The 14,487-nt window shown below is 45.2% G+C and overlaps 1 protein-coding gene across 10 annotated transcripts in view; it reads left to right on the top strand.

The window, feature by feature from the left end:
* Grip163 (gamma-tubulin complex component 6) overlaps window positions 1-14,487 on the top strand; it is a 521,720-nt gene that overhangs the window by 469,619 nt on the left and 37,614 nt on the right. For all 10 annotated transcript variants that reach the window (XR_011514995.1, XR_011514994.1, XM_070539799.1 and 7 more), the window contains one exon: window positions 9,378-9,539. Coding sequence is in view for 8 of the 10 variants with exons in the window: in XM_070539799.1 (XP_070395900.1) it covers window positions 9,378-9,539 (162 nt within the window). In the remaining 2 variants the exon portion in view is untranslated. The remainder of the gene's footprint in view (window positions 1-9,377; window positions 9,540-14,487) is intronic.

Genomic DNA, 14,487 nt, shown 5'->3' with positions numbered 1-14,487 from the left:
CTCTGTGACATCACGCTGCATGGTTGCGTGGCTGGTAGAGGCACACTGCACCATCCCCTTAAACACCCAAAACATTGACTTAGAGATCAGCCACATTGACCCAGAGATCCACAACACGACAGTATAGGCGTAGTGTGGGCTGGTGGACGTTCGTACGCCGCCAGTGGAGCTATTCAATGCTTGAGTTTTCCAGAAAACGAAGGGATAGCCCGGCATTGTTGCAAGGAAAGTGGGTCCCGAAACAAGACGGCTGCGATGTACCGGGAAGACCTGGCAGCGTCGCCCCCACCTAGCTTTTGTGATGGCGATCAAGCAAGGGGGACCAGGCGGCGACTCTCTCCGCCTGGTGTGGCACCGCGGCATGGGCGCCAACCATTGGCGGGAAATGGCGTCATCTGAGCGGACTCTCCCATTGGTCAAACATGACGCGACTTCCAGTGCTCGAAGGGTTTATAAGAAGCATTCGAGAGCATTCCCTGATTCACCTCTCTCGAACTTCTTGCCGCGAGCCACAGCGTCCAAGTTGCTGCCGGCCGTAACGACTGTACGACTGTTACTTGACTCTCATCTCTCTTTAAATAATGTAAAATAAATACTCCCAAGTTGGTTTTCATCCCGAAGTCCGCCCTCCAACCCCTACATCTGGTTGGCAGCGGTGAGATCGCCTCCGAATGCATCAGCTGGTGGCAGCGCTACGGAAACACCTTCGTTGAGAGAGATCTTAAGCAACCGGGAAGAGCGAAGAAGAGAGAGCCTTCGTCGAAAGAGGTCCGAAGAAACTGGGAGTAGCGAAGAAGAGCGAGCCTTCGACCCAGGGAGTCCAGAGGAACCGGGAACAGCGGACAAATGAACCGGATGGCAGGGTGCTGCAACCATAAGTGAGCGCGTGGTTTTTTTCCTTTTGATTCGCCAGACTCAAATTTTGTGTGTTCATTTTGATAGTTCTGGGAATCGGGAGTTTGTTGCATTGTGTGTTTGCACAAATTAAGGAAAACAGTTTTAACCACCTGTCGGGGCAGCTGTCATGGATCTTAGAAGGTTGACGAGGTTAGACTTGTTGTTGGTGTGCGACGATTTGGGAGTTGAGGCGGACGAATGGATGAAGACGCCAGCTATCATAAAGGCGATTCAAGATAGTGGCAATGATGACAAAAGCATTGAGCTTGCTTGGGAGGTGATACAGGAACCACGGGAGCGTGAGCGTCGTGAACGTGTGCGAGAGCGTCGTGAACTTAAGAGTGAGCGTAAGCGTCAAGAACGCGAGAATGAACGGAAACATGAGCTTCAAGAACTTACTCTTAGGTGTGAGCGTCACGAACGTGAGAATCAAAGTAAGCGTGAGCAAAAGTATGAGAGAGAGAAGGCAGCACTGATCAAAGAGATACAGTATTGTGATCAGTTATTGGCACAGAGACAACGGCTGTCTGAGAATTCTGTAGGTAGTACAGAGCGAAAGAATGAGGCAGCATCGAGCGGATTTTCGCCAAAAGCCAACAAAAAGAGTAGTGCCTGTGAGATTGGCTGCAGATTCATAAGTGAAGGGAAAAGGCTAGCTGCTAACGATGCCTTAGTGGCAACAGAGGCCGTTAAAGGCCGTAAGGAGAGCGACGAGGTGCTGTGCCAACAGATGACTGTAGGGACAGCTAGGCCAGCTGCGAACAAATTGGCACAGTTACCACGCGTGTGCGTCGCTTGTAATGTTAGCGAGGTTGCTAGCGAAGAAAAGGGTACTGCTGACCCGACAGACACGAGCACCCATGTAGAGCCAGACCTGCGTGCAGAAGTGAAGTGCGAACTGGACGATGCAGTTGAGAGTAGTTCTCGGGATGGCGAGCTCCGTAGTTCACGAGAGAACAACTGCATTGTCCAGGGATCGGTGCGGCTCTCCGCCAGTCTAGGTAGCCTAGAGATGGATGATTTAATTAGGAATCATTCGGACTGTGCGCGTGAGACAGCGATCGAGACCGACGGACTGTGTGTCGATGCACAGCGTCAGCTGGGCAATGTAGTAGAGGGCAGTTCGCAAGAGTGCGAGTTGTCTAACTCGAGTAAAGCCTGCTGCATTGTTCCAGAGTCGGTTGGGCTGTCCGCCAGTCGAGGCAAAGTGAGAGTAGATTTAAATGTAAATCACTCAGACTGTGCGGGTAAGAGACCGATCCGGGCCGACGAAATGTGTACCGGCCAGCACGAGGCACGAGAAGGCGACATGAAGGCGAGTGCAAAGAGAAAGCGCCGTAAAAAGAAGCGCGGTAAAGACCGAAAGACGGTAACTAATGTAGCGCCGCCAAAGATGGCGAGAAACCCAAAAGGGAAGGGCGCGAAGAAAAAGGTGCAGTCGTCACGGACGATGTTGACGCATCCAAAATGGTCGAGCCACCGGTCAAAAGGAGACCGCGAAGCATGTTCTGCAGGGACGCAGACAAAGGGCACGGGGCAGTTAAACTCCTCGTCGTTCCGTAGTTCTTTTCAAAGCTCAGCGTGCAGTACGAAGAAGCGCAAGGTGGCAAGACGAGATCAGGTGGGGAGTAGCGACGCGGTCAATCGAATTTGTGAGGAAAGCGGGGCGCCAGGACGCAAATTGGCAGGAGACCGTAACGTCTTGGGGGAGCTGATAGTGAGTCAGCCCTTTTGTTGTTTCTCGGCAGCCAGAGTAGCTTTCAAACCGCGCCCACCTCGGGTACGACTCAAAGTATGAGTCAGACGTAAGCCTTTTTTGGAAAGGGAGGCCAAGAGTCCTTCCGTAGAAATGAAGTGTGTTGTTTTTTTTATTTTGAGCAACTGAAAGTTTTCGCGAATTGAGACTGGGATTTCTTTCAAGGTGTAAGGTATGAGCTTTGTTTATGTTTTCGTTTGAGAAGCTCCGTGATTTGAAAGATGAGGTTGGTGTAAACATGTAGTCTCGCAAGTGTTAGTTAATGAGTAAATAGGCTTTCTTTTTGTGTGTGTGAGTAACCTGAGGGTCAAGGTTATTGTTGAAAGGCCTATCGTAACGCGCGTGTGTGTTATTTAACCTTCTTTCTTTTTAAGTGTTTTTGATTTTTCTAAGGTTAACCACGTGGGTTTTCAGTGAGTGCATGATTTGCACTGAGAAGCGTTCTTAGTTCCATTAGTGCGTGTCCTGTGTGGACGGAAGGAAGCAGATTTATGACTGGGTTGCTCGTGTGTGTTGAGGGCAGCCATATTCTGACTTCTCTGATAAGTATGCGTGGAACGAGTTATTAAAGGACGGATTATTTTAAGGGTTCTGCGGAGTGTGTAAGTCCCGCAAGTTTAATTGTTCATTTAAGTCACGTGTCCTGTAGGACTTTCAGAGAAGAAACGTGAGTGAGCCTAAGTGAAAAGTTTGCCTACAACGCAAGTACGCATTTTGTTTAGTGACCACAAGGCTAGTCCGCTTGTGATTACGTACTTGTGAGGTTGACCAGATTGTTCAGTGGCACCAATACGTGCGGCATTTTGTTTAGTGACCACAAGGCTAGTCCGCTTGTGATTACGTACTTGTGAGGTTGACCAGATTGTTCAGTGGCACCAATACGTGCGATAAGTACGCCCCTGCGATAGATTGGAAACATGCGGTTCGTGTAGTTAGGCCACTTAAGTTATGTTCGGCTGTTTTCATTTGTTGTTTGCAACGTCAACGACCCTTTGTTTTGCAACAACAATAGTACTCTGGTCTTGTCGGCATTCGGGGAGAAATGGATAGCTGTTTGGAAGGGTGGTTGGAACTGCTTTGTCAAAATTGGGGAAATAAAAGATCAGGGTTGATTTTGACTCAGTAATAGCCTGGCGAGTCAGGGGTGAAGAGCCTGCGCTTACACGTGGTGCAGCGCTGTGTTGTTTTGTTTGTTTGACGTATGTTCTCCAGGGCCCAGGATCCCGAAGTTCGTCATTCGAGGCTCGACACCAATACCCTGCAGGTTCTTTCAGCGTTCCTCATGGCCAGCGAATTGAGTTCACCGGCCATTCAGAACTTCCGGGGCGAGGACGAGCTGTTAGATATGGCGCCATTTCCTGAGGCTACTTCGAGTTTGCCCGGACCACATCGAATCGCAGCACATTCCAGAGGAGCGCTCGAGCCAACAAGTTCACGTGCAAACAAGTTCGTACGCCGCCGGTGGAGCTATTCAATGCTTGAGTTTTCCAGAAAACGAAGGGATAGCCCGGCATTGTTGCAAGGAAAGTGGGTCCTGAAACAAGACGGCTGTGATGTACCGGGAAGGCCTGGCAGCGTTGCCCCCACCTGGCTTTTGTGACGGCGATCAAGCAAAGGGGACCAGGCGGCGACTCTCTCCGCCTGGTGTGGCACCGCGGCACGGGCGCTAACCATTGGCCGGAAATGGCGTCATCTGAGCGGACTCTCCCATTGGTCAAACATGACGCGACTTCCAGTGCTCGAAGGGTTTATAAGAAGCATTCGAGAGCATTCCCTGATTCATCTCTCTCGAACTTCTTGCTGCGAGCCGCAGTGTCCGAGTTGCTGCCGGCCCATAATGACTGTACGACTGTTACTTGACTCTCATCTCTCTGTATATAATGTAAAATAAATACTCCCAAGTTTGTTTTCATCCCGAAGTCCGTCCTTCAACCCCTACAACACTTACCACGCCTAGTGATTTGTTTGTTTCACAATGTGGTCCCTTTCTGCATGTGAATTTTGTATTCATCTGAATTCTTTCTTATTATGCTTACATCATGGAAGACAAAACCTGACCTTGCAGCCAGCGCCCATCTACTTTGGCTGATGCTGCTCTGCCTTAAATGATATCAAATGGCATCTCCCTAAATTAATATTCCAGAAAAAGAAAAGAGAAAAAACTGCTGAAAAGTGGGTCAGACTTTAGCTTTGTACGTTTCCAAGCAGCTCCTTCAGGGAATATAAAATTGCGAAAACTGCACCAGGAATGGCAGTTTGTCAGCATATGCAGCAGAATTGCATCGGCGGTACAGCACTAACTCACGCTCTTACCCCCGAATGCTGAGATCTAACTTGGATTGGGCTTGGACTTGACTTGATCAAGTCGGCCTGAAGCAAGGGGCGGACTTCAAAATGCCCAAGTCGGCTTTCGCGTTTCATAGATGCTCAAGCTGACTTGCTTCGTCAAGTCAAGACTTGACAATGCTTCAATGCAAAATGCAATGCAATGCTTCAATGCAAAAGCAGGTTGCTGGTCTGTGTTTGAGGTTAATAGAGGGTAATAAATTTATTAGTGTAAGCCACATTGTACAGCAAAAAAGTATGAATCTTTCCAAATTTCTACCAGGGCATAAGTGCTGAAGTATAGTTTGCGTAAATTTATTCCATCTGGCTACGTTCGCCGCTACGATTGGCAGTGTTGCTTGCGGAAAGCACGCGTTCCCAGCGGGTTTAAGTAGTCTTCAAGTTTCGGTGTATTGAGGGGGGGGGGCCTTTTGAGTTTAAGGTTTCACTATTTTTTCAAGTCGCTGCTACACATTTAGGATACAATGTATTTGAGTGCAAATCAATTTTATAGTCACATTTATTTTGGTTTTAGCTTATTTTTAACTAAGAGATCTCGTTGCATGTTTGTATGACTGGCCTTAGAGAAGCGAACGAAATGGTTGGTTCGTATGGTGGTCTTTCAACGGCTTTTGTTCTCTATTGCCACAAGGTGTTCATGCGCCGTCTGGGCTGGCAACCGGATTCAAGAGGCCGAGACGAGGCATACGGTCGGTTTCTGAGGGAGCTCGCGCATCCTTTTTCGCCTATAGGCATTCCAGCAGAAAGGCGATGTCCCTTGTTCTGGTCGGGCTAGGTGACCCTTAAAGAAAAAGTCAACTTATTTGAACGCACTAGGCCAGAGTCATAAACAAGAAAAAAAAAATGCAACATGTGTACCGAGCGCTGTAGAGTCCCCTGTCCGGACCCATATGGGTGACAACACCCGATAAAAAACAAAATAAATAAATAAAATGACACATGCAAACGATTTGTCTACTTCGCATGGAGGGTTTGTCGAGAACAACATGAGGGAGAGTGTAACACAGTCGTAGACATCGCAAATTGGCAGCGCGTGTCGTCTGCTAGGAAAATGTCGTCTGTTAGGAAAACAAGTTCTGGGGTTCGTGCGACAGCCGTGCACCACATTTGGTACGAAATTACTATCCTGTCAACAGGCTTTGACACTGAAATATGGCACTCATGTACACTCTTCTCCCAAGAGAATACACCACTACGCAAGACGACAGCCTGTTTTACTGAAGACGAAAAGAGCCTGCTGACGACACTCGTGAACGACTACAAGCACATTGTGGAATGCAAGAAAACTGATGTCGTTGACTAAGAAGAATCAGACATGGAAAGAAATAGCATAACAATATACTGCAAACCACAGGATTACGCGGCGCGATCACCTGCAACTGAAAAAATTCTGGACCAACCTGAAGCAAAAGTGGAAGGTGAAAGCTGCGAAAGAAAAGTGAGAGCGCCACAAAACTGGTAAGCGCACATGTTCTGCATGACTGGCTCATTTGGGCTACTTTTTATTGTGCTCATGCGTATATCTCATATTCGGTGGATATGTGCATGACAGTTCGGCATGCTAAGTGTAAATATGGTGGTGAGCACTAATAACTGGTGATGGCATATGTAGTCATTGGAGATGAGAAAATACGCTCACAATCAATCTTTCCGCGACTGCAGGAAGCGCACCAGCATCGGGCGCAGGTGCTTCGCGATGAGCAGACTCATCTTTCCAACTGCGCGGCACAATGTTGACTGAGGAATGCCAACCGGACCCCGGGTGACTGTTTGAAACGTGCCAGCCCCGTAAAACATCACAGCCATCAGCAACTGCAGCATGGGAGGCACACAGGCTGTCCTCTGTTGTTCCCGCTTACCCGGATAAGCAACATAGTGAGAAGTCGCATGGCATTCTTCGTGAATCTGCAGCGACTGGAATTGTTCGTCGTCGTACAGCTCCATCGGATTCCCTCGGTCACGTAGGGCGGGTCGCGGAATTTTCGGCAAGGGCTGCGCCTCTTAAAATGCTGTATCCATGGCGTGGCAAGCAAACTCAAAAGCAGCTAACCTCCGCACAACGTCCATTCGGGAGGCTGCCATGTTGGAATAACACACGAAGTCAGTTTCAAGCTAGCCCGAGAGCAGACTTGAAACTTGGGTGGACTTCGACGCAGCCAAGTCGTTCGCAAGTCGTCCGCAAACTGGAGCACGAATTAGGGTGTGCGGCGAAGCTGTTTTGAGACTGCCAGAAATCAAGTTCGATTCAAGTTAGATCTCTGCATTCAGGGGGTTATTAACCCATGCACCATATGACTTAGTTGACTAATGTATGCATTTCCATCAATAAATTCGCAATTACGCTTCTTGAGGCGACTTTGATGACACTTAATCGGCGATGTCACATGTATTTATCGGCAGAAAGACCACTACGGCACATGCACACATCACACCATGTGGATTTGTTTGAGATATGTTTGAGCACTAACGACGTGTGCCTATTATTGAGGTACAGAAGCAGTATTACGGCAACGGTAGAATTTTAAAAAAACTATTGAGACATCACATTACTCAGCAAAACCTAGCGGCTATTTAACACGGGCTCCGCTTCGTGTAAATAGTGTTCATTGCGTTTTTATGCGGGATGTACCTGGCATGTATGGGGACCGGGTTGTCCCAAACACCAGTAACATCATGTTCATGTCCGCTCTCATGGAGATCAGCGTCTTTCCTGCAGCTGTTACCACAGAAGCACTCTGGCACCCGAGCAAAGAAGAAATCGCAGCCACGAACTTCAACCATTCTTGCTGCAAAGGGTTGTCATCTGCTACTGCTCCCGAGCGTACTGTGGAAGCACCAACTAAGTGGCGCCTCTGTAGGCACTACATATAGGACTAGGCGTATAGCTGTCTGATAATTTGTTATCAATGCTTTGCCTATTGGGAGGAACTGACTTTTTCTTGTATACTACTTTTGAGGTTCACTTTTGAAGTGAATTGGTCGAAATACCACTAATAAATGCTTAAATTATTGTCTACATTCTTTCATAAAAGATTTTGCTTTAAAGAATTCGTCAATTTTTGGTCAGATTTTACTATAATAGTGTGGCATGGAAGGGGTTAAATACTAGTCTTGAAGAGTGTGTATCCTGCGTAACAAATGACCAAAGCTGCAATAAGTGTATTGAGCAGTGTACGGGTGATTTTTATTGTGTTAGCAATTACATGGACACTCCAGGTGAATTTTCACCGTTGCCGTGATATTCCATATCAAATCGAAGTGCGATAACATCACGACCGCATGCTGTAGGCACGAGGGTGAGCCAAGAGGGATGGTGGCTTGATGCGTGGTGTCGGTGGCAAGGGAAAAAGGAAGGGAGGATGCATGCCGTCTCCTCACGCAATCAAGAAGGGGAAGTGTAGGGGATGTGTGCACGATAGGAGGAGGGGGCAAGTTAGTGTGCATCTCCTCTTCTACTCTGGCTGCGGTAGTGCGGCCACTATCTTTTAGGTAATCTGTGGTGAATTCGAAGGCTAGGAGGGCTCCGATAGGTGATGGCTGAGCATGCGCTGTGTTCTCACATGCCTAGTTTGCGTTGAAGCAACAGGCAGCACGAGCGGTATTTCACTCTTCACTGCTGCTGCTTTTCATCTTGCCAGCATTGTGACAGTGAGTGTCCGCAATCACGAGTAAGATGTGTTTGTGTTTGCCTTTGTGCGCTTGCCAACGTGCTCATTAATTTAGTTAGGAAGCAAATGTTTACAGCAACTTATACAGCTGATAAACAGCTGATAAAACTATTAACTTTACGTCATATAGTTGTCTAATAATTTGCTTTCGTTATCAATGCTTTGCCTTTCAGGCAAAACTGCAAAAAAATATTTTTAGCACAGGCTGACATATTAAGATGATGCTGTGCTGGGACTAAGTAGTCCTGTATGTGCTAGTGAAAGCCCTGAGGAGTATGTGACAATATCCTGAAGCTTTTAATTACTAAAGTTGGAATGAGTAGAACAGGCAGGCACTAGAGCAGTCTATGGATGTTTCTAACAATCTTCATGCTAATTTGTCGATACTCGAGTGACCTCAGTGAATATCCCACCATCAGCTAAATATTCATTATACCTATAATTTAAGGTGCCAAAAAACAACACACAGCACACAAGAGAGGACATCGAGATAGGCGCCTTAAATATAAGTATAATGAATCAATACCAACTTGCCCGGCAAGAAGTTCTCATCAGCTAAATATTGCAGTTAGAAATTGATGCAGACTATTAGGGGTACAATCTCAGTTCTAAAGTTTCATTAAAGTTACCATTAAAGTTTCCTTAATGTATACGACAGTTTCCTCACATGTTATGTGATCTTTGCTGAAATAAACTCCCCGGTGGTGCAGGCATGAGATGCTACACTTTGTGCACATGGTCCAGTCGTACGTGGGCAGTCAAGTCATGCAGGCATCGCTTGCAGAGCTACGTGCTGAACTCAACAAAGAGGCGCAGTCTGTTGATGATCTCCGCAATGCCCACTTTGCCTTCCTCAAGCGGCTCAGCCAGCGGTAAGAACACAGTAATCCACTGAATATGGCTTAGTTTTTCTTTGCTGTTCATGTAAACTGCTGCCATGCATTTTTTTTTTTTGAGACTATAAGTTTTTGTGGATTTTGTAGTAACTCGGATAAGTTTACTGCTTTTGTAGATCATATGTGTATTTTCTTGCAATGTTAAGATTATTTGGTGCTATATTATGACAAGCTGAGCTTGATGTGGCATTGCTGGCAGCCACCTTTTTCTAGGTCATGTTAGTAAGGGAAGGCAGTTAAGGTGATGAGTTTTGTGATTCTGTCACAAGTCGCCTAATGGGAAATAAATTAAAGGCAGCAGTCGGGAGAAACAGTGATAAGGTCTCCATGGCATGAGCTTAAAAGAAAAAAAGCTTGGATGAGCTTCCAGTCTTATCCTGAAAGTAGGCTAAGCTTGTTGGCACATATGGCAACCATGCCACCTGTGACGTCAGCCCAACTTCTGTGCCACCCTATTCAAGTCAGCACCAGCACATACAATCATTTTAATTTCAAATAAGGCCATGCAAGCCTCTTTGGAATAATGTTAGTGTAAGGTAGCCATAACAAGTGTACAGTGTATTTTATTTCTTACTAGAGTTTGATATCGTTTACAGCTCATTCTGTGACAATGGTTGTTTCTTTGGTCTCCTTCATTCATGTCTGACCCCCAAGCATCAGTGTCGTCCCTCGACTCCTTCTGTGTATCTTTAGCTGAAAATTCCAACAGCAGCACTTGTTTCATTACATTTAGCATTATGATCATAAGATCTTAATTTTCTTGGTTGTTGAAAAGAGCTACTTCACACTAAAATTCAGGCAAGTGTGAAAAAGCAGTAGAAAAATTGGACAAACTAAAGGATGATTATCAACCTTCATTTTTTTCGCACAATGCCAGTGCAGCAAATTTCCACACATTCTCTCTCTCTCTCTCTTTTTTTTTCACATTTACTATCCCTGCTTTGTTGACTTTTTGTCAAACACGAAAACTCTCGTTCAACGTAAAAAAGAAAACTAGGCCCAGAGTGTCAAACCAGAACTTTATTTCATGAAGATATTTCCAGTTCAGTGAAAACAGTGCAGTTCCAGTTCAACTATTGAGTGAAAAAAAATATATATATAATGGTTGAAACAGGCACATACCCAGGGGGGGGTGGGGGGTTCTGAAATTATGCTGCATACCCCCCCCCTCCTTACCCATGCCACCAATCCTCACACACATTCCTAAAGCGCCGCCAAGTCAATGTTGAGACTTGACAGCTGTTCGGTGGTCAACTTTTTGCTGCCCTTTTAACTCCTTTTGGATGACAATATTTATCAGCATCTCGTGGGGTGTGAAGGTCACTTTTCTCATCGATTCGGTGCATGCGCGATTAACTCGAGATGCGTTTAGTTGTCACCATCTATTCAGTAGTCACGCGCATGGCTGTTGCTTCATTGGTTCAACCCTCTTTGTTTAGACTGATCCAAGGACCAGGAAAGGGATTCGGTTCGTAGTCAGCTGGTCTGTATGCTTGAGGAACGAGTTGCAGCCAGAGAAAATGCCAGTTGAGTTTAATTTTTCCTTTTGCTTCATTATTTTCACGAGTGACGGCTCGCTGCGACGCTGGCAGATCCTCAGAACCATATACCCACAATATTGGTTAGATAAGGTGGAAAATAAAATAATGCGAAACAGCTTCCATGATCAAACCCTGCAATAACCGTTAAACCCATAAGCAATATGACTTTTACCCGTTACCTTGTCTGGTTTTTCCCTAATTGTACAGCAATTTATGTGCAAAATTGGCAACTGGAAACAAGAGTCGCAAGGAGTTGAGAAATTAAGCCAAGAGCAACAGCCAAACAGGAAGGAAAAGTGAAAATTAACAAATTTAACCATTGTTTATGAAAATATTTATGGATCAACATCTTGTTTAAAAAGGAAGTAGAGAAAACGCTGCCGGAAGTGGAGAACAATTTTGTGTATTTTGAATGACACTTTTACAGTTATAAGTCGAGCCGACTAACGTAGCCACTTCTCTGCTTTGCTTTTGTAGGTGTTTGTCTAACCTACCGCGGTGGGCGCAGTACATCTAGAACTGCAGCGTCCTGCGCTCTACATGGTTGTACGGAACTGGCGGCCATGCATCATTACGCAACTTCCCTAATAACAATACGAGTCGGTTTTGGCACTTCATTTAGTAGAGCAGTAAACGAGTGATCCAAAAGAACTTTGATGGTTCCGCAAATATATATTTCTCTATATTTACTCCAGAGTTAATTTTTAAAAAATACGTTATAGTCGGATACAACTTAAGTCCGCAGTGAAGCCCCACGCATGCCCTCATAACCACCCGCCACCGTTCCTCCGCGAGGCTGCAAATAATTTGTACTTTCAACTTTTTCTGTTACTCAAATAAGGTGGTAACCACGAAAATAAAATTATTAGCGTGTAACCTTATGCGTTTTCTCTCGCCTATTATAGTGGAATGGCGGAAGCCTAATTCTTTATTGAAGTGAAATAAAATGCTTGCTTCGCAGCAACTATTGTCAAGTTTCACTTCAGTTGGCAGTTAAATTTTAGGAGTAAAACGGGCACACCAGTGAAATGAACTGTATTGCAGACTTTTGAAGATTCAATTAATTGTGGAGTTTTATAGTGCCAAAACCACAAACTGATAATGAGGCATGCCGTAGTGGGGGACTCCGGAAATTGGGACCACCTGGGGTTCTTTAACCTGCGCCTAAATCTAAGTAGACGGGTGTCTTTGCATTTTGTCCCCATCAAAATGCAGCCGCCATGGCCGTGATTTGATCCCTCGACCTTAATAGCCCAGCACCATAGCCACTAAGCAACCACGGCGGGTAGACATTTAAAAAATGAAACGCTCAGACTCCATACGTTTTGTCCATGTCTGTTGCACACCTCATTGTTTCTGTCCCTGAAAACACTCAAGAAGAGCAGATGTTCTGGAGCTATCAAGTACGATGCCATTTTGAAAAGGCCGCATGTCAACGATTTTGTTTGCTTCTGTGATTGGCTGGCGGAGTAATACAACCCCACACGGTCCGTGTGCCTTGGTTGCCAACTGCTGTTTTATTAAGTTGTGTGCTACTACAGAAATCTACTATAGGGAGAGGCCTTCGTCCTGCAGTGGACATAAGATGGGCTGATGATGTCGATAGAAATCTTTATTTTGCACTTTCCTTTGTTTACTTGTTCTTGGCAGTGTTCTTCCTGCGCTTCTTTACTGTGCAAGTCCATTCAGTGTGGTTCCTTGTTTGCCAAATAAAGAAGAAGTGTATCACGCAGGCGTACTACCTGTGAGATGCACCTTATTTCACTTCTCTTGTGCAGGTTTACGGGTCTTTATGGCAAATGGCGGGCATTATTCACTTTTGTACTAGTAAAGGTACCCCCCCCCCCTCATTTGCATAGAAAAGTTACTTTGGGTTGCTCCCCCCGAAAAAAAATCTTGGGTATGTGCCTGGGTTGAAACTGGTTTCAACCAGTCTGTGTTAGTTTGCATAACAGGAGAATAATTACAGGAAGACAGCATGAATTTCTACAAAAACTCAATGGTGCTCCTCTGCCAAACAGAAAAACTGAAGGAAAGGTACACATTTTGTCCTTTAGGCCGCTAATAGTCACACAAAAAAGCACCAGTTTCACCTGAAGGGTGAAGAATTGAGAGAGATGGCAAGGTTTAGCGTTGCACTTGTACTCTTTCATTTAAAGCCTCTGCTCTGGGATTCAGCCACAGGAATGTTTGCTCTGCAGTCCAGGAATTTCTTATGAAGTTCAACCAAATTCCCTGTTAAATTTGTGTGCTTTGCTTTTTGTCTATGTCAGTTATCGATTATTGTTTCTTCTTACTGTTATTGCTTTCATTTGAACCTCCTCCTCCTACACCTGCTCGAAATCCTTGAAATCATTGAATTTGGAAGGAGAAATTCAAGGGCACTTAAAGCTCCTTGAATATAAATGTGCTTCCTGAACCTCTGAAAACTGATGTTTGCGGAAACTTTTGAACATTCAAAGAAACCAGCTCCACGTAGGGGAATGTATTATGTAACTGCGCAAACGACAACGGACAAATAAGGAAACACACAGGACAAGCGCGGAACAATGTTTGCGTGGTTACATCATACATTCCAATATCGACCACCAACTAGCCCGCCTCTCCCTGTTAAATATCCAAGTAGGGGCTATCATGGACACTGTCTATGGGGAAAGTTTCCTAGATATTTTCTTTTTAGAGTGTCACTGAACAATTACAATGTGGCATCTCCACAGATACAAATGACAGGCTTGTTTAAATCACCGTTGTCATCATGGAGCTAGACAAAACTAGATCAAGTGGCCAAGCCGTGCCACCATTTTTTTGTTTTCTAGTTCGCACCACAGCCACCATGGCTGTATTTTTGAACCCTAGGCTCTGTAAATGTCTAGCAGAAAGTGAGATTCAGCCATTTGGCTTTAAAGGGACTCTAAAGAGAAACACTAAGTCAGTTTAGACTGATAAAGTATTCTTTGAAAACTCTATTTTCATTATTTTTGCCATAAGAAGTTGATTAGAAGAGAAAATGAAGGTCAGTTTTATTCGTTTTATTTCACGCCAATACCGGTATGTCAGTGTGGTGTCATGGATTTCGGTGTTTTTCTATATTTGAGCAGCTGTTGGCTCAGTAAAGGTTCTTGAAACTTACAAGTTCAGACTTTTGGAACACAATGTAGTCTACATTTAACTATAAAAAATCAAGTAGGCCCAAGAAGATGCTGTCAAAATCTGTGACGTGTCACGGCAAGCTCCATACAGTAACTTCGAGGCAGTGTCACCACCCATCTCTCATTCTTGCATCTTTTCTCGCTTACCAAGCCTTTTCTCACAGTAAGAGCGGCTTTTTTGGTATTGTAGAAAGGCAATTTTCTAATACAAGTTAAATAACTTTTATTTTATTG

This window comes from Dermacentor albipictus, chromosome 6, assembly GCF_038994185.2.
Source record: "Dermacentor albipictus isolate Rhodes 1998 colony chromosome 6, USDA_Dalb.pri_finalv2, whole genome shotgun sequence".
Classification (NCBI taxonomy): Eukaryota; Metazoa; Arthropoda; class Arachnida; order Ixodida; family Ixodidae; genus Dermacentor; species Dermacentor albipictus.
This window is presented reverse-complemented; position numbering and strand designations above follow the sequence as displayed.